The following is a 21,197-nucleotide window of genomic DNA, read 5'->3' on the forward strand; positions in this document are numbered from 1 at the left end:
ATACTCTGTATGTGCTGTAAACTACAAAACAACATGTTTCCACTAAAGGATAATGCTGTCAGATTGACTCAGGGTTGCTCAGGGGTTATGTAACAGGTGTACTACAGAATAAAAATTGAGTTGAGCTCAGTTGGTAGGACATGGTGCTGATGAAAGATTAATTCTGTTAGTTAATGAGATCTAGCTTCACTCTTCCTACCTTATCGGGCTAATCCTAATCCAAGATGGTGAGGCTGCAAGATTTCACTGTATGACCACTGGCTGCACGCTGAAGTATGGGCTTTGTGGTCAAGCACACAGATTTTGGAAATTTACTATATCTTGTGAAGATTCTTGAATTTTCCTGAGGCTTAATGTGGCTTTTATAAAGTGGGGAGAAACTGCTCAGAGACATCCAGTAATTTGCCCTAGATTAAATAGCTAATATGTGGCAAAGCCAGAATTTAAGCCCAGTAGTATTCTGATTCCAAAGCGTTTACTTCCACTATGCATGTTTCTTTTTCTTATATTAATTTCCAATACAATTTTTAGCAGTATTATTAATAGACCATTTAAACTAGTGTTCACTTGAACTATATCTTTCTTAATGTTTATTTATAGAATATTTACATGCAAGGTTATATTCCATCAGCAAAGAGCAGATTAATTTGCTAGTCTTAATACAATTGTTTACTGAAATATGACAATTATTGTTTCTCCACAGGCTGGTACAGAGGATTTGCCTTAAAAAACCCAAATATCAAGGTAAAAATTATTATTTGTAACCATAATTATAGGACTTTTAAAAAGAACAGTATGGTTATTTTACTTTATTTCATTATATGATGGAAATTACAATGGGGACTCTCGGTTAAAATGCTAAATAGCAATACAGATTTTCATAATTTTGGAAATGTCTTTGAACTTGGATTATAGTTAAAATGTGCAACTCAAATGATAATTCTACTTGGCTCTTAAAAGTAGACTGGGAAGATCTTAATAAGCTCTTTTATATATATATATATATATATATATATATGTAAGCAAAATCTTTTTGAAGTGTTAATTTCTCAGAGATCTAAATTAAAATTCAGACAAGGAAAATATATATTCCAAAAGGAACATTGAATATAGCTATTTAATCTTTAAGTTTTCTGTGGTATCATTTGTAAAATACTTGTGTGGAGAAATATATCTATTTTAGTGACTTGTTAAGAGTCCTTTGAGTTTGAAGAGCCGAAGTGAAAAAACCATATTATAAAAAAACCCATCTTTCTTACCATTCCAGACAGAAACTAAGGTTTCATTATCCTTTATAAATTTACGTAAATCCTCAGGAAGTATAGTAGGAAGTAATGTGATTTTTGTTTTAGCCTTTCATCTCTATAGTTTGTGATTTTGACACTAATCTTACTAATATCTCTGATTTTCTACCTTATTCTTATCTCCCCAGCTCTCACCCAAACTCCTCATATTCTCTAATATTTTCTTAAGTCACATTCATTTTTTGGTTTAATTCTGGCTCTATTAGAATTATAGACTAAAAATATATCATTTATCATTCTCAAAATACAATTTAATTAAACTCTTTTGCCTGCCTTTTTATTAAATATACCTCTCTCTGAATCATCCAACTATGTTTAATTACCTCATTTTATTTTTTTTTGGGGGGGGGTGTCATTCTAGAGGAGAGCCTGAGGGCCAAAAGAATAGACAAATTTATTACTTTTTTAATACTCTAGCCCTCTTTTAAAGTTGTTTTTGGACACATGCAAATATAGCTTTGGTATTTTAATTACTCATTTAGAACATGTTGGAGAAAAAATCTATTATGGCTTCTCTGTTACTTCTATCACTCTTCCAACAATTAAACCTCAAGTTCTGAGTTTTCCTTTTAAATTATGATTACTCTATTTGTTAATCCTAGCATGTTAAAGTGAATTTAAATTTTGAAGGAAAAAAGGGAGTTGTATATATCTCTTTACTACTGTTGAGTATACAGAATTTGCTTATTAAATTTTATTTTATACTTGCATCCACAGTGATGATTATGTATTCAAATGGCATTTATTTTCTTAAATGTTTGATTGAATTTGCCATTTGATTATACATCAAAAATCCTTCAGATATTGTCACTTCGTAGACAATAAAATTGCTCATTTTTTAGTTTCTTTCAATTTACCATTTAGAACAGAGGAGCAATTTCCTTGCCCTCTCTCTCCACCACAATAAAAAGCTTTAAGCTAGCATGGCTTCTTTTGTTTAATTTTTGTTCTCATCAGGATGGTAGCATAGTGATTAATTGCTGCTGTATTATTATCAAAAATCTTCCATAACACCTAATACGCATATTATCCAAATTCACAGTAGTAATTTTTTAGTGTATATTTAAAAATAGAAACATGAGTGTTTGAGGGAGAAAAGAATAACAACCAAAAAAAATAAAAAAGCCAATTTCCCCTTCAACAGTATGCAGTATTTAAAAAAAAATATTTAATATAACATGCTTTACAGAATTCCTGAACTTTTTTTGATTTTCTGATTTATGAAGAATGAGATTTAATTTTTTTCAATTATATTCATTATGATATATTTCTAGATTGTAAATTAATGAATAGTGAAAAATAAAAGGGAGGGACCTGCACGACAATGGATTTTAGCCTGTAGAATGTAACAGAGATGTGTTTTTCCCTGCTCCTGTATTGTTATGGTGTGGCTGCATTTTATGCACGTGACTTGTGAAACCAACCCTACCTGAACAGACAGCTGCACCAGAACCTTTGTGTTTTCTCTTCTAGGGTATATTTCCTTCCAGCTATGTTCACTTGAAAAATGCCTGTGTAAAGAACAAAGGGTAAGAAGAAATGAAGTTTATTAATAGTTGGGGGATTTTTCACAGAACCATGGCTTATTCTGGAATTTGAAAGGCTTAGTAATTGTCTTAAAAAATGAACTCTAGAGGATCACACCACTGTCCCAGCTGTTCGATCAAGAGATGTTGGCCGAAGGTAGTTGGTGGAAATAATTAAAGACCATGCCTGCGTGTGCTGGACCTCAGCAGGATCCAGGGCACTGGAGGTCCTTGTGTTCGCAAATCACAGAATCAGCCTCATCTTAAGCAGAAGGAGTTTTTGGTTTCAGTCATGGCAGTCAGACCCATGACATGTAGAGTCATGCAGTCTCAAAACCCAGGAATTTCCTAGATTCACCACTGATTTAGAAGAAAGCCACGTCTGCCTTCCTTTCTCTAAATGGCCATAATAACATATCTTGTGGTGTGACTGCTTCACAAGGCTGCTATGCTACTTTTAGAGAACTTATATAATATTTTGTTTGATGGAGCTCATTGATTAACTAGGATTTCTTATACATTTCTAAAGTTTTTCAAGGGTATTTTTAAAAGGACTTGAAGCAACTTTCAGGATAACCTATCATTTAAATAAGATATTGCAAAATAAAACAGCACAACTTGCCTATTGAAGTGGTTAACCCAAGCAAATTGTTATGAGGTTGGTGCCAGTGCCCCAAGGGAAGTGCTTTGAATCATTACATAAATTTTTATTTTATGACAAAAGAAAGATTGTAGATTCAGCTACAGAAATTACTTTTTCCCTCAAATAGTAGTAAATAGCAATTTATTCTTTGAATTCTTAAGCCATAATTTAAAACATTGTGAATGATATCTTCAAACTTGAGTTTTAGCAAAAAAGTTTCAAGAATGCTATTTAAGTGGGTAACTCTTATTTTTCCACCCTCAGTGAAGGTATAGTATTAAATCTTATTTCAGTGAGAGAACTTCTGAAATGACTGAGAATTTATGGTGTAAATACTTTGAGTTTACCCGATGTGGGTGGAAAAGATCAGGGAATCATTACACTGTGTGACATACATGTCAGTTACTTTAAACAATATTATTTTCAGTAGTAGTAATAATAATTATTTAAAATAGACTAAAAGCATTTTCATTCTAATACTAATAAATCACCCTTGTCACTACTAATAACAATAATAAGGGCCCCTTGCTGGGGCTTTGTGTCTTTACAACTCTAGACTAGATACTAACATGTACAAATGGGAAAACTGAAGAGCAGAGAACTTAACTAACTTGCCGAGGATTACCCAGAGGCACTTTGAACACAGGCCACAGCCACTCCATTTCCTTTCCGTTGTACACTTTCACTCAAGTTTTTAATAAACGTGCGTCCTTCAGAAATGCTCTGCAGCCCTATCCACCAGAAGCCAGTCAAGCAAACTTGTCACTCCTCTTGGAGTCAACTGGGTTTGACATTGTCCAGCACCCCTCAAGTAAACCAGAGGACACTCTGAAGGACACTGCAGCCACACACTCTTTATTCAACCCTTTCTGCCCTGGTGATTTGGACTAGGCAGTGAGAGGTCTCTACCTGGCCCTTAAAATACCAACCAGGTCAGTCCCATGCAGCCAGCTCCTTTTACTTCTTTTTCCCCAAGCCCAACTCTAACCCACCTGAACTCTCCAGAACAAAGGGCTACCCAGCCCCCAGCTTATAGTCTGAGAAAGAGAAAAATGATAAGGTTGGCAGAGATGATTCCAAGCATCCCTACACCCAGTGAAAGTTCTACTATTCTAAATGGGTCAGGGTGGGACATAGTTTTTAAAAAGTGCCTTATTTATTTATTTATTTTTTATTTTTTTAATTTTTTTATTTCCTAGTCAGTAACTAATACAGACCTGGCCACCTTCCCTGAGCCCCAAGGAAGTTTAGATGGGGGCAAAGGTGTCTCAAAATTTGGTTTTTTAAGTTTAAGGCTTGGTGGTGGGTTCTCCAGCTAACACTAGGCACAATAAATATTGTGCAGCATGATTGCTTTGGGGTAGAACAAAACTTACAGTTTTTTAAAAAAGTATTGGAATTGATTGAGATCCTTGGTTGTAGGACTTTTAACTGAGGAAAAACTTTAGCCAGAAAATATTTGAGGTCATATATTGCTGGGCATTTGCTTTCCCAGAGAACCTCTTTGAAATTGAAATTTTGGTGTTATGTGTCGTACTTTAAACAGATTAGCATCCAGATGGCCCACCGGGAAGAAATAGCTACACAGTACATCCCACAACACCTGCACAAAATATGACTTCAGAGGTGGCTTCTTAAGACAGATTATTTGAATATTGATTTTGGTTTGCTTATAATTAATAGAGAACAGCTGCCTTGACAAAAATGGCCATTTTGTGCTCTTTAAAAATTTATATTTTGGTTGGAAGAAAAAAATCAATTTCACACAGACTGAATTGCCTTTACATTCTCTCCAGGGTCTTCAGAGCAATGTAGAACTGATAGTTTGTGAACAGTGAGGCCTCTTCTGTATTGTTTAATTCCTCTTGAGGTCAAATAACTTTTTAAATGTTAAGTGGGATGTCGAGTTTTCCTGGAAATTCATTGTTCCCTCCTTGACCCTGCGTAGGATCATTTTCTAATCTCCATCTCCAAATATTCATCATTTAAATCGCAACAGCTGCTTCACAAGCAAAATAAATGTACTGCCATTTGAAAATGTCATATGTAGTCTTATTAAAAGGTTCAGTATGTGTCATAGTTCATATATTACTGTTTACTTTTATTTCTAGTTTTAAATCCCAGTGTTACGTTTTCAGCTGTGCTTAAGCTCTAGAAAGAAGGAAAACATGCCCAGGGCAGGTATTGTAGCAGTGATATGAAATGAGGAATTGAGTTTCTCATGGTGAAAAAATGAAGGCAAGATTTAGTTCTCATTCTTGCTGTCAAGAAGACTTTACAAATGACAATTACATATACTTTGGACATTACATCAAAAAGGAACTGCATAGCAGTTATTAGCCTCATGCTAAGAAGTAATTTTCCCTTGATCATCTATCTAGACAACCCGGTTCAGTGTCTAATATGCTATTACCTTTTACATATTAGATGTCCTTGAGAAAAATATACTCAAATAAAGAAAATAATCCCCATCAATATAGTTGATAGCATTCTTTTGAGAAGCAGTGGAAATAATGGCCACTTTACCAATTTAATCTGCACAAAAATGGAAAGAATTTGAAAAAAGGAAACGAAATGAAGAAAAGCACATTATTGTATACCAACGGTAGGATACAGAGAACAAATTAAATCTTCCATTTATTTTCCTGTCTCCTTATGTATCTTATTAACACCAGGACCATGATAAATACTCTATTAGATGCTGGATTAAATATTTTCCGAGTAAAGTTTCTGACTTTTTAGAGAAGAAATGGAAAGAATGTATTACCTTAATCATAGAGAGGAATATTTTGGAATGGATATTCAAATATCTCTGATGTCTTAGGCCCTTGATAAATTCTGTGATGCACGATAACATTTCTGTTCCTACTAATTTTTCTTGGCACCATCAGCAAATGATAAAAATGAAGTATAAACGAGATCAAGTGAGTATTTAAATCAGTATCTTGGGGGCTAGTTATTTATAACATTGAGTTAGTCTGGATGTTTGCCTCGTGCATCCGTCATATTCTGATGATTGAACAAGTGTTTCACTCACTTGAGTCCTTTGATGATAGTACTTGAGAGGCAGGAGTCACTTCAGAGTTTATGTGGCCCTCTGACCTCATTTTACAGGTGAGGGCTTTGGGACTCAGGGAGGTTAGATGAGTTGCTAGCTGGTGGTCAAACTATGGCATAGTCATACTATGATGTTCTGATGTTCGGATGATCTCCTGATGTTTCTTCTCAACCACACTGCTCCGACTTGATCTGGTTGAGGTGGCGGAGTGCTTATTGTACTGCCGTGACCCATGTCGTCTTCCTCACTCAAGTTCATAGTCAGATCCTGGTCACTGTGTGTACAACTAAAAAATGACCAGATGGCTTTCTTTCCTAGTTTATTTATTAAGGTGTTTAAGACAAAATTGGTGTCTATGGTATTTTTTTAAATTCAGTTTTATTGAGATATATTCATATACAATACAAGTCATCCATGGTGTACAATCAGCTGTTCACAGTACCATCATATAGTTGGGCATTTATAACCCCAATCTATTTTTGAACATTTTCCTTACACCAGAAAGAATAAAAATAAGAATAAAAAATAAAAGTAAAAAAGAACACCCAAGTCATCCCTCCCATCCCACCCTATTTTTCGTTTAGTTTTTGTCCCCGTTTTTCTACTCATCCATCCATATACTGGATAAAGGGAGTGTGATCCACAAGGTTTTCACAATCACACTGTCACCCTTGTAAGCTACATTGTTATACAATCGTCTGCAAGAGTCAAGGCTACTGTGTTGGAGTTTGATAGTTTCAGGTGTTTACTTCTAGCTATTCCAATACATTAAAACCTAAAAAGGGATATCTATATGGTGCATAAGGATGCCCACCAGAGTGACCTCTTGACTCCATTTGAAATCTCTCAGCCACTGAAACTTTATTTTGTTTCATTTCACATCCCCCTTTTGGTCAAGAAGATGTTCTCAATCCCATGATGCCAGGTCCAGATTCATCCTCGGGAGTCATATCCTACATTGCCAGGGAGATTTACACCCCTGGGAGTCAGGTCCCACTTAGGGGGGAGGGCAGCAAGATCACCCGCCAAGGTGGCTTAGCTAGAGAGAGAGAGGACCACATCTGAGCAACAAAGAGGCACTCAGGGAGAGACTCTTAGGCACAGTTATAAGCAGTTATAGCCTCTCCTTTGCGGTAACGAGCTTCATAAGGGCAAGCCCCAAGATAGAGGGCTCAGCATACCAAACTTTCAGTCCTCAATGTTTGTGAGAACATCAGCAACAACCCAGGTGAGAAAGTCCAACACCTCTGCATTTTCTCCCAGCTCCTCAGGGAGGCTCTACATATATATTTTTATTCTCTTCCCAAATTACTTTGGGGTGTGTCACTATTTCACACTAACCTATACTAGCCTCCCAGATCTCACTTCCTATTCAAAGTTCCATTTAATTATGGTGTTTGAACAAACCGACTGTAGAAGTTAAATTGTTTAGAAAATGTGGATCCTGCACTAAATAAACATCTCTTCCCTTAGTCTCACACGGAAGTTGAAGTTTTAAAACACAGCCAGTATTGTCCTTTACCCTTGGGCAAAACTGGTGTCTATGGTATTTGCATGGATACTTTGTTTTTCTTTTATAATTTCACAGACAGTTTGAAATGGTTATTCCCACTGAAGACTCTGTTATCACAGAAATGACCTCAACATTAAGAGACTGGGGCACCATGTGGAAACAACTCTATGTGGTAAGTAACTTTTTAATGATATAATTATTGTAGTAGAGAGTTGTTTTAAGAAATATCTGCACCTGAAAAGCATCAGCCATGTTTTGAGCACCTACAGTGAGTCATTAGTAGCCTTAGAGAATTAGTGATACAGCTCTTAAGACACAGTCTTGTTGTAATCAGTGTGTCCACTGAGCATGTGTTTTCTAAGTTCTTTTTCATACCTCAGGAAGATAAAAGATGATTTTTCTGGAGTCTAATCAAATAGGATGGTTTACATGAGCCTAATATTAGACTTGCTGAATGTCTTAAATTTTCAGAGGGAAATAAATTTATTTTCAATGGACTTTTTTTCATTTTTTAATAGAATTTTTGTGTTGGTGGTATTTTATTATATGCTAATTCTAAAAATAATTCAAGTATATTCTAAGTGATAGACTTCTTAGCCAGAATCAATATTGGGACTATGTATGTGTTTATGTACTTATTTATTGTAACTAATACATCTAAGGCTGGTATACTCTGAACCACTGTATATATTAAAGCCTAAAGATAATGAAGTTTTGAGGAAGATGAATGCCGTTTCTTCTTTTATTTCAATCATTGAAAGGATGAGTTCAAAATACAAAAGGGTGTGCTTATCTTGACAAAATTGATTGGAAACAACTTGTCAAAGGGAAAATCAAATTAGTGAGGAACATTGGCACAGAAGGACAGTTTTTGATTGTTACATACAAAATGCAGTAGTTTATTTCATTGAGGCAAGAAAATCTTTAAAAGTTAATAACGAAAACCCTTTTGGTGTTGCATTTCTTTGACTGTGGCCCTCTTGGAGCTGGTAGCTTTTGGATTCACAATTCAGATCCACAAAGCAATCTTAGCTGAACGCCAGAGGCTGGGCTTTGTTGGAAGGATGTAAATGTGGAGTCAAGGTTATTGACCTCAGGGGCCCTGTACTGCAAGACTGAATTTTGGGTTGAAAAGAATAAAAAGCCAAGCATAATTTCACTTAAAATTTCACAATTTCCTTAACACTTGCATGGAAAAAGAAATTATTCAAAAGGTTCAAATCACTTCATCTTAAAGTGTCCAACATAAGAGAGTTATAAAAACAATGATGGTATAATAGGGACCCTCAGGTGTCATTCATTAGTTGAACTAGTGCACCAACACTTTTCCTTTTATGTAGCTGTCTGTGGGGAACAAAGCTGAATTTCCTCCTGATTCTGCCTTACCTAGTTATTTTTATCTGCTTTTGAGGTTGTGACTGTCTATTTTGGGGACATACCTGGTTGGGTTGAAAATGTATCTGTTGTGAATACTTGGAGTAGCCTCCTCTCATTCTCGTGTTCTGAGTAATGAAAAAACGCTAGAATTATTTCTAAGTTTCCCTGGATACTAGAATGGTAGTGAGTTATATTAGGAACAAATGTAAAGTTTTACATGGAGATTACAGGTTTTTGAGTTTGAGAATGAGGCTGCCTTGGCCATTGTCTTAGTTTGCCAGGTCTGCTGTCACAGGTACCACACACTGATTGGCTTAAGCAACAGAAATGTATTGGCTTAGGGTTTTGGGAAGCTAGAAGTCCAAAGTAAAGGCGCCAGCAAGGCCATGCTTTCTCCAAAGTCTGTAGCATTTTGGTGATGGCTTTCTGGCAGTTCCCTAACCCACAGGTCCCTAATGCACAGGTCCCTAACCTACAGGTCCCTAACCCACAGGTCCCTAACCCACAGGCCCCTAACCCACAGGTCCCTAATGCACAGGACCCTAATGCACAGGACCCTAACCTACAGGTCCCTAACCCATAGGTCCCCGATGCACAGGACCCTAACCCACAGGCCCCTAACCCGCAGGTCCCTAATGCACAGGACCCTAACCTACAGGCCCCTAATGCACAGGTCCCTAACCTACAGGCCCCTAACCCACAGGTCCCTAATGCACAGGACCCTAACCTACAGGACCCTAACCCACAGGCCCCTAACCCACAGGCCCCTAACCCACAGGGGTTAGGACTTGAACATGTCTTGTGGGGATGTGATTCAATCCCAACAGCAATATTAGATCTTGGGGTTCTCTTGGTCTGATTGTAAATGTTTTGTGCCAAGTGTTTTGGTTCAAGTTCCTTGTACTTGAGTATATTGGGGTGTCGTCCATGTCCTTTTCCAATCTAGCTTCTCCACTGGAAGATGTTAGAGGATGGCAATCATACCTTGTAAGTAGTGAGCAGTATATAAGACAATATATGGAGAACACTTACCAAAAAAGCACATGGCAAATGCTGGAGAAATGATAGTTGCTTTTAATAACATTAGTGAGGGCCTAAATAATATTCTTTAAAACTGATTAAAATATTACTTAATAAAATATCAGTAATATAACCACACAAAATTTAGGAGAAATATAACAGCTATCTTTTACAGAGTTCTTTTTGCAGGCTCTGGGCTGGATATTTTATCTTTGAGTCTTTTCTCTCTTCCATGGGGCTCTGTCAGGTAGTTTTTATTCTTGAATCTTATCAAAGAGGTTAGTTTGTTAGTCTGTCCAAGATGTCAAGGTAAGTGGTAAAGCCTGAATCTAAATCTAGGTCTGCTGCTACCAAAAACTATGCTGTGTTCATTTTGATACAACTAAAAACTTATCCATTTTCTAAAATGCTGACATATTTGCAGTTAACTTTTTGCTGTATTTCTAATATATTGCAGGATTCTTTAGATGTTGTTTTGTTCCAGGTGATTAATGTCATACCTTACTTAACACTAATCAAAAGCATTTTTTAGATTTCTCAATAGTTTCCATAACTATTTAATTTTTAAAATCCAATTTTCTAACTAGATGTTGAATCAGATGTGTGCTGTTTTTTATATCACAGGACACGTTTGCTGTCCAGGGCTGCAGAATGTCCATGTGCCTGCCACCTCTGGTTTTTCTTCCCTAAAGGGAAATCCAATTAAGTGCCTTTCATTTTTATATAGGATCCTGCTTCCTTCTCATCTCTGTGCTCTCTTGAGCCTAAGTGTAAGAGGTGACAGCATTAGAAAGTCAAGCCTGTCCCCTAGACATCTGCAGCACGCCATCCCCCATAGCAGGACAGATGATTCCTCACTGTGACGGTTTAAAAGGATGCTGGTTCTTTCCTTTGCTGCATGAAATTTGACTTATTTTACAACTTTTCTTAAGGAATTTCCTTGACTCGAATCTGTCTTTCCTTCTGACCACTGACTCCTTCAAGTGTTTTTTGAATTTCCCTGCTTATTCTCTCGGATGATCTAAACAGAACCACATCTCAAGGTCCGTAAAAACTAACACATATAAATCAAGGAGTTCATTCTTTCATTCTCCAGCTGCTGGGATCACACGAGACAGACAATACCATCCTTGTTGGGAGCTTACAGCCAAAAGGAGAATATAGATATCGGACAGTTTATTACAAGAGTATTGCATTGCAGTTGTCCTTGTAACGGCTTGTGTGGGAGTGTATAACAGTAAAAAGTGAGACGTAATAGAAGGACAGCCTAGACAGAGTTCTTTAGGAGTGAAGAGGAGAGTAAGTGGATTATTTTAAAACTCGAGGGGATCATGGATGTTGTCATGGAGAATGCTTCTTCTTCGGCTGCCAAATTTGCCTAACCTGCACAGTACACAGAAACTCTTCAAGACACGAAGGATTGATAGAGCAGAAAACACATGACTGCTTTTTAGAATAAAAAAATATTTTATGATGAGCATCTTTATTCATTCCACACAATGTGATACTTCTGGCAGTGTCTAGCGGTAGAGGACTTTAGATAAATGATAATCTCAGTGCTTTCATAGCACTACAAAGGTAAAAGCATAGCTTGTGATTGTTAAGGAAGATGAAGAGTAAATTCCCATAACGGGCTTTTCCTAAGAGTCTCTGGGATAAGAATTACATGCTTAGGTCTTGATACAGAATCAGTGTTTATAGAGTAAGCACTCTGGGTCAAGCCCATAACAATAACAGTTCTAGTCATAGCTCATAGTTATATGATATCTGTTCTGGGCCAGGCATTGTTCTCAGAGTTTTATTTTTGTTAAGTCCTTAGTCCTCATAACAACCCTATTAGGTACCATGATATCCATTTTACAGGTGAGAAAACTAAGCACAAAGAGGTTAATAAATTTCCAAATGTTTCTCAACCAGTATATGGCAGCACTGGGATTCAGATGGAGGTTGTTTGGCTTTAGAGTCCATGCTCTCTTCACTAACATCCTCTCTAATCCGTAAAACAACCCTGCAGGAAGATAGCACTTCCCTGCTTTATAGATGAGAAAACTCAATACTCAACCCTATAAAATGACTAAGTGGCAAAACCAGAATTTGAAGCCAGAAAATTAACCTGTCTTCTTTCCATGAAGCCACATTGCCTGGTGAATTTCACACGAGATTATTTTGAATCTACATGAATGTTTAAAAAGTAAGAAAGGAAACATTTTTTAAAGGTCTAAGTACTGATCAGATAATAGCAAGTGAAAATCTCTCCTTTAAAGAGTGCTCAGCTTCTGCTAGGAGATGCAATAAAGCATGTAATAAAGACCAATGTTTAAGAAACAATCGGAAAGCAAGATTTAAATTTGGCTTCAGTTGCATGCAGCCATGACTCAGAGAAGATTTCCTGATAGAGGCAGAAATCAGGCCAAACCTTGAAGGATACGTAGAATTTGGATAGCGCTAAAGAAAGGAGCTCTTTAGGTGGAAAGGAAGGAAGGTAAGTAAACCTGGAGACCAACCAAGCACGCAGGTGTGGAGGGGAGTGATGGCACAGGAAAACAGAGTGTGCATGCTGGATTCTTGGAAGGAGAGCTTGCAAAGCAGTGAAGCTTGGAGAGTGGCTCGATTAAAGGAGAATATGCGCATAGAGTGGCAAACACATAGAGGTTAACCAGGACTTGCTCTTCCTTTCCTCTTTGGTTACCCAACAACTCAGTATGCAGGACCGCCTACTGAACCTCACCTCTGCGATTTTCCTAGAGAAATGAAGGCGATCTCTTCCACCGGCTGTGGCACATCATGAATGAAATCCTGGATCTGCGGCGGCAGGTGCTGGTGGGCCACCTCACCCACGACCGGATGAAGGACGTGAAGCGCCACATTACCGCCCGTCTCGACTGGGGCAACGAGTGAGTACCGGCCATCGCAGGGCCTGTCTCTGGTTGGTGAACGCAACAGAAGTGCCCCGGGCGTGCCCTAGTGTGTGCTGATGTCACCGGAAGAAGCCAGGTGGGGCTTTTCCAGTTTCACTCTTTTGGGGGCTTAGTGCAAACTGGCATTGCTGGAGCCGAGGACCACGTTCTCCAGGGTGGTGTGGGCTCTGTGACGATGTTTGTTCTCTAGTGCCCTCTGTGGTCTGACAGCATCAGGGGCTTGGGGAAAATGAAATATTCACAGTGGGAAATCAGGTATGGCTTCTGGTTAAAACAGATCTTAGCTTCAAACAGGCTTTAGGCTTGGCATGTGAATTTGCTTTTAATATATCGATGCAATCCGGAAGGAGATGCCATTGCTGACAGCTTCTGTGAAAACTCTACAGCGTACGCACCACTGGGCCTTGGTTGCTGCCATGATTAGTCCCACGCATACATACTAGGCACTTTGAGGAGCTGATTGGAGAATGCAATAGAAAGTGCCTCTTGTCTGAGATTTACTTTTAAATAAAACTGAAAGAATCTCATTTAAAACAGTAGCCAAGCACAGTAAGTAGTAAATCTATCTCTTAAAGTTGTGACCAAGGCTGATGTTACACTAAATATGTATATTAAATAATGGGTAAGAAATAAACAATAAGCCAACTTTTGCTGTGATCCTAGGCTTCCATGAGGCTTAAGTTTAAGGATGTTAAATTGTCCCTTAATATCCTGTATGGCATATCCTCCCTTCCTTTCCTCTCCCCAAATCTCCATTTGCTATTGGATCTTTAAAGATCCAATAAGAGAGAATAAGAAAAGAGCAGAAGGAAATGAAGAAAACAGCAAGAAGTGCATCTTTGAGAAGTTTGCGTTGCTGAATCTGGGAGAACCAATTTGAAACCAGAGCACTTCATAAGAAGTCACTTTATCAGAAGCAGGTTTGATTCCAGCTGAGATATTGTACATTATAAATATGAGCACATGAATACATATTTATACACTATAAATATGAATACCTACTGATGAATTTTAAACCTCTGTCTCATCCAGAGTGCTCCCAGTATTTTGTTGAGTAAAATGTGCTGTTCGTCTTTTTATAGACAACAAGTAGAGTAACCCTACTTTGAATAAAATGGGACTGGCAACGAGGGTATTGGACTAGGGGCTCTGCTTTTCCCAAGACCTGAGGTATATTCCTGAACCCTTCTTGACTTCATTTCTTCATCTGTCGGAAGAGAAGCTTGAACTAGAGGCTATTACCATGACTGAGGGCCCTTTCAGCTCCAAGGCCATAGGATTCAAAATGCATAACCGCCTTCTGAGGAATCAGACTTGCCAGTTTGCACTGAGTTTCCAGCCTTGCTGTGTGAGGTGGAGCAGTACTCTGAGGGGTGGATCGAGCGGTTGCCTTTATTGTTTTGAGAAGACTCTGAGTTTTCACTGAATTATATTGGTTCATAGTCATTAAGCTGGTCCTCATTTACAGGACAAGTTTGTAAATAAGAAGAAAATTGAAAGAAGTTAGTTTCTCAAAAGTGGAAATGTAGAGCATGCAAGAAGATGATACTTTTTCAGTTTTAGGAAGGGGGATGGTGGCAGAAATGGGAAGGAAGGAAAACCATTAATTATGACTGAATCGTGACTCAGTTTTTACCTTACATAAGTTCTAGCTTGTACTTTGGGCAGTTCTGTAACTAATTTATGGTAAGTTGGTGAAACAGTGATGCATGAAAATGAGCAATATAATTTATCCAGCTCATCCTAACATTCATGAGTTTTCTGAGCTCTCATTCTGTTTTCTTTGAATTTCTTTGACCACTTGTTTAAAAATGACCTTACAGCATACAGATTATTCAGTTACCTTATTCCTTTTCTTAAAGTATAAATTTGTTTTCTTACCAATCACTGCCAAATGGAAAGCAAATTAATATAATTCTCTTGCACATGAAACCAGATCAGATTGTCCTGGGAACTTATCTTTCAGCATGCAGTTCTGTGAATAAAAATAAATTAAGGCTGTGTTCAGTTTCGAGTTGCATGTCAAACTGTTGAAGAATGGTGAAGACAACCCCTCGGGATGTGGGGAGCTTGCAAGAGAAGATGATCCATCCTGTTCCCTGATGGGGCCAGCAGAAGAAGTGCGCCCACCTGGGAACTCCGGGAGAGTTAAAACAAGGGTCTCGTTTCTGTTCCCCATAGAGGGCTGGGATGTTACGAGGAGAGAACCAAGTCATCCTTTCTCCTTGATGTCACAGAACAGTTTAGTGGTGGGGTTGATATGAAAACTTGACCCCCTACTACTGGCTTCCCATATCCTACGCGACCTCCCTCCATCAGGTTCCTTCCCTCTTTGACCCATTTCCTGTTAGACTTTGTAAAAATTGTCCTGATTGTGTTCTGTGAGTAAGAAATTTCAACAATGGGAGGTTTATCCTAGAAATTAACAAATCAAAATAAAAACAAATAAGACTGTATACAAGCCAGGACTGTCAGGAAGCCGGCAGATGTTTGCCAATCAAGCCTTATGGGAGGAAGGAACTTAAGGATCATAGGCTCCCAGAGCCTGAGAATCCAGCTGCAGAGGCAGCTGGGGTTTGTCTTCACTCACTCATTCTGCAGTGGTGCAAGCCAGCTGCCCTTCACATATCTTTTCTTCCTCATGTCACAAGACCAATGCTCTGAATTTCCAAGTTCAAATTCTCAAAGAAGGAATCTCACTGATGGTGCCAATATCAATTATCCCTATTTGGACTGATGGTGTTATACCAGGCCACTCACAGGGTGCTGGCCAGTTCACAGATGATATATCCTGGAGTCATGTGCTCACCTGTGGGCCTGCTAGGTGGGGCTCCAGAAGGGGAGATGGTCAGATGGTTGCCTGGCTGTCCTCACCCCTCCCAGCAGAGTGTGGGCTTAGCAGCTTCTCAAAGGAAGGACTGTGGGTAAAGCAAGTGCTGCAATTGATACATAGTTATGTATCCTCCTTCTCTTGCTAGATGATCTTTCATCAGCAATGTTGACTGGATGCTGAGTGATGTCTTAGGTTGTAAAGCAGTGGTTCTCTCTTGGACAGAGGGGTGGAGAGTGGCAAGCAAACTCTATTGAATCCCTGATGAGGTATAGCAAAGGAGAACATGGATATTTTGAAAACAAGTAACAATACTTGTGATTTGAAAGTTCAGTCGAAATTTAAAAAAATAGGAGTGTGATATTTAAGTTCTCAAAGAGCAACATAATTTAAGAAGATTGAGGAACTGTTTTAGTATCTGAAAGACTTCTAACTTTAAGAACAACTGTCACTCAGCATGCCTGGGTCACTATCTGGCTCAGAGTAGGTGCTGAATTAATAGTTTTTACTTATGAAGCCTCTAATAAGGGTTGGTGGAGGGTGTACAATGTCAGGATTTTTTAAAAATAAAAAAAATTAGAAAACTGTGTCTCTGTAATCAGATGTGCAATGCAGGAAGACTCCTATGTTAGAGCCATGATGATGGTGTGAAAGGGATTCAAAATAAATTATTCTCAGAGGATTAAGCCTGAGAGTTCTCTCTTCATGATGCATTCCCCTTTATTCAGTTCCAGTTTCCAGAACCACATTATGTCCAGCTCTAGTTTCCACCCCACTCCAGTGTCGAGGAGCTTCTCTGGTGGTGGTTGGTAGGTTGCTAAAGGCTGCCCACCATATAGCACCAAGGCCCCAGACATGGGGGCACTTGACTGAGAGTGATTTCCTGCCTGCCTTGTCTTCTTTTTTTTTAAGTTGTACCCAGTGTGAGCCTAGTAACATTGGCTGCTGCAACTGTGGTTAAGAGCTAATACAAGGTAAAAATGTGGGCAAGAGGAGCATAGTGGGTAATGTATATAATTTCAAGGTGATGTAGTAAAGCAATCATTTTTAATATATTCCATAGAGGTGACTTATTCTGCAAACTTTCATTTTCTAGACAACTGGGACTAGACCTGGTGCCTAGGAAAGAGTATGCAATGGTGGATCCAGAGGACATCAGCATTACTGAGCTCTACCGACTGGTAGGTACAGGAAACCTTGGCTCCCAGCCCCATTGCTGATTTTGTGGTTTCCATGGCACTCTTCATACTTGCTCAATTTTGTAAGAGCAGAATGTTCCAGGTTTAACTTGGAGAGAGTCGAGACAATTGAGAGTTGAGGTGACCATGCCCTGAGTACAGTGCCTGGATTCTACCTGCCTCAGAACAATGTGATGTTCTCTAGTTAGCCCTCAACTCCCAGGCACTAGCAAGTAAATTCTAAGAAGTTTTAAATTTTTTGCAAATTTTTGTATTTTTTCCCAGTCTAGTGAATGGTTTACAAGTCATACATATTACTCTGTTGTGTTTCAGGACAATTTGGCAACTAATGGTCTCCATTCATTGCTCACCGGCATGTTCACCCTCCTCCCTGCTCCCTTTGTCATTATATGCAAAGATGACTGAAAGTGTCTTCTCCTTGTCTCCCACTGCTGAACCTATTCGATTCCTTAATGTTTGAAGCCTGTTAATAAGCCCAAAATAGTTTATCATATTGCCCATTGAGGCATCACTTATGACTTGAGGTTTTTTCCAGTTATGTGGTAGTCCAGTTTTTTTACTTGGCATCTAGGCTTCCCAAATCTGATCCAATCCGCCTTATATCCAGCCTTGTAATCTCAGTATTTGCATAAAATTTACCTAATCTCTTAATATTAGCTAAGCTCTCTTAAAACCCAAAATTGGAGAAGGTGTTTGGGAAGGGCCTTCAAACACAATCACCCCGTACTGCATCTGACCATAATGTTCCTAAGAGGAGTGTCTATCATAAATATTAGAATCCTTTTTGCAAGGTCCTGCCTTGGGGATAGTGTTCCAATTTTACACTATTTTTCTGAGAATCTCCTTAACCTGACAATTATCTGCATCTGAAAAATTGGGGGATAAAAAGTCATCAGTCTGTCAGGAATGATGTCTGATTTTAGAAGACAGTTCTTAATATTGATTTCAGTTTTTTCCTTATTCTGACCTATTCAGATTATCTACACCTCATTCTGTCACTTGCAGTGATTTCTGACTTTGTAGAGTATTTCCCATTTTCTTTCCTTTCCTTTGAGCTTCTTGAAAATGTTGTTGCATGCTACACACCTTTATGACATCTTTATGACACCAGTGCTCAGCAGAATATCTGGCACATAGCAAAAACATAGTGAGTGGTCAGTTGAAGGGAGATAGAAAAGGAGGAAGGAACAAAAGAAGAGAATTCCAAATTAAAGTCATTGCTACTTCTTAGGTTATATGACAAGTATAACCTGTATAATTTATTTGTCAGTTACAGTCTATAATATGACTTCTTTATTGTTATTCATTTATTTAACTCCTTGGGCATCTTACTTTGTCTTTTACTCTTTTTCTAAATCTCTTACTCAATTTTCAGTTCCCTTATGGTGGGCACTGTATCTTGTACTTCCTATATTAAACTTGTATAGTTAATCTGGTACTGTGCTTTGCAACTTAGTAAGCATTTAGTCACTGTTTTTGAGGTCATTAAAGTATAATGAAAATACCTTGGGTGTTAGATCCATACAACTAGATTTGAATCCCCGCTTTTCCTTTCCTTGCTCTGTGATCTAGGACCTATTGCTCAGTCTCTCTGAGCCTCAGTCTTTTCATCTGTTACGTTGGTAATTAATAATTCCTATCATGTCTGTTATGAAGATTACATAAGAAATGCATCTAAATGCCTTTCCCTGGCAGATACTATTTGCAAAGCATGTAAGCATTCAGTTGATTTTCATTCTTTCCTCATATTTATTTCATCCATATATAAGAAAGCAAGGTGGTATGGTGGTAAGAATAATGGATGCTTTATATCCTATTTATAAAATTTATATGCTAAATTTTAGGATTACTTTGCGTCTGATGAAATAAATAATAGATGCTTGGACGTGATAAAAATTCATTTCTCTCTTGCAAAGTACAAACCCAGAGATAGGAAGTTCTGGGCTTGTCTGTGGTTTCATAGTGTCAGAAAGGGTACAGGGTCTTATCTTTCTGCTATGTAGTACATGGCTGCCATCATTAAGGTCACCTCAAAGTACAAGGTAGCTGCAAGTGCTCCTGCCATTACATCTGCACTCCAGGCAGTATGGAGGAGAAAGGTTCTTCTTAGCTGATTTGATTACTTTAATGAGCCTTCCTGGAAATTCCATACAACATTTGGACTTAGATCTTATTGGCCAGAACTTAGTCACATTCCCACTTCTAGCTGGGTATGTCAAATATTTGATAAGCAATTAACAGTAGCTGCCAAAAATAAATTATATTTTCCCAAGTATAATTTTGTGTGCATGAAATTTTGTCTCTGTTCTTTTTCTTAGCATTATATACGAAATGGGAAATTTCATCTCTTGTGGACATTCCAGTTTGCTGATTGTGGCTGCCTGGAGTGCTATGTTGATAAGATTCTGGAGTCTCATCTGGGCTCTGATTGTTTGGCAATGTCTGCCATTGCCAGGAAAGGCAGGAGGGGTTTGTTAGTATTTTACAGCTCATATGCTAGTCCAAAGTCTTCATTTTACAGATGGGGAAAATAAAGCGTTGTGATTTTACATGAAAATTAAATTGCTCCTCAATAATAGTTGCATTTTACTATTTCTAAAGCAAAGACAGTAGCACAAATAAACTCAAATGATTATAATCTTTAGAAGGACATGTCCTCTTCCTTATTTCTTTTTCAAGCCCCTGTTGGTACCCTGACCTAAATAATCAGGTTCTGTGTAGCCCTGTTCTTTTTCTCTGTGCAACATAAAAGTGACTGACTATATGACTATATTGACTTCACCAGTAAGAGTTAGAAGGCACCATTACCGATCCCTAGACTGATTGATTTTTTTTATTTTTTTGGCAATTTATTTTCACTTACGAATAAAAATTAGTGCATGGAGGTGAAATGCCTCAACAGAGGACATTTTAGAAATTGTTGCTACCTCCCTTGCTTTAGTTACTACTTCTTCTCAGTGTGTATTTGAAAACACAAGTGTTTACGTCTCACTATATCTATATTGCATCATTAGAAAAAAATGTGTTGCTTTAGATTTTTGATAGCCCTATTAGCAGATCTTTCTCACCTAATTGTGTTAATCTAAGCAGTAAAAAGTGCTAAACTTCACAGTGTTAACATATGTCCACTAGGGTAGCTTGGTTTAGTGTTAACGGCCAGATCTCAAGCTTTGTAGAAATAAAGAAAACCTTTTTTAGCTGAGTTCTTTGATTATTTGTGCCTGCAGAGTATCTAACTTTTTATAAGATCACATTAGCTGTTTGCTTTGTGATCCTCAGTATATAGACCAGCAGTTCTTAATAGGAGGCAGTTTTATTCCCCAGGGAACATCTGACAATTCCTGGAGACATTTTGGTTGTTATCAGGTGCGATGCTACTGATAACGGGTGGGTTGTGGCCAGGGATGCTGCTAAACATCCTACAATGCCTAGGACATTCTCTACAACAAAGCATTATCCAACCCAAATTGTCAGTAGCAGTGAGGTTGGCAAACCCTGGCATGGACAATCCATCTAATAATGAATGTATTATATGAGGATTAAAATTGGAGTCAAATAAATCTTTGGAATGAATCTGTTTCTTTTCCTAATCAAAGGTCTAATTAAACTCTAAGGGCACATGTAGTGTACTGGTAGGTACATTCGTCATCATAAATTGTTTCTGAGATGGATTTTTGCCTATATTTTATTACACATACACCAGATTATAGCTCTTGAAGTATACAAGAGCTATAAATAAATTTTTGTTATTGCAATAATAAATATTTGCACAAAGATATTTTTAGCAGTTCCCCCAAAGTATTGGAATT

At 38.0% G+C, this 21,197-nt stretch overlaps 1 protein-coding gene across 4 annotated transcripts in view; it reads left to right on the plus strand.

Annotated features, from left to right (window-relative positions):
* Positions 1 to 21,197, plus strand: part of DOCK4 (dedicator of cytokinesis 4) — a 460,132-nt gene that overhangs the window by 195,775 nt on the left and 243,160 nt on the right. For all 4 annotated transcript variants that reach the window (XM_037836357.1, XM_037836356.1, XM_037836355.1 and 1 more), the window contains exons 3-7: positions 704 to 744; positions 2,778 to 2,833; positions 8,120 to 8,216; positions 13,187 to 13,335; positions 17,286 to 17,370. In XM_037836357.1, the coding sequence (XP_037692285.1) occupies positions 704 to 744; positions 2,778 to 2,833; positions 8,120 to 8,216; positions 13,187 to 13,335; positions 17,286 to 17,370 (428 nt within the window). The remainder of the gene's footprint in view (positions 1 to 703; positions 745 to 2,777; positions 2,834 to 8,119; positions 8,217 to 13,186; positions 13,336 to 17,285; positions 17,371 to 21,197) is intronic.

Source organism: Choloepus didactylus, chromosome 5, assembly GCF_015220235.1.
Source record: "Choloepus didactylus isolate mChoDid1 chromosome 5, mChoDid1.pri, whole genome shotgun sequence".
Taxonomy (NCBI): Eukaryota; Metazoa; Chordata; class Mammalia; order Pilosa; family Megalonychidae; genus Choloepus; species Choloepus didactylus.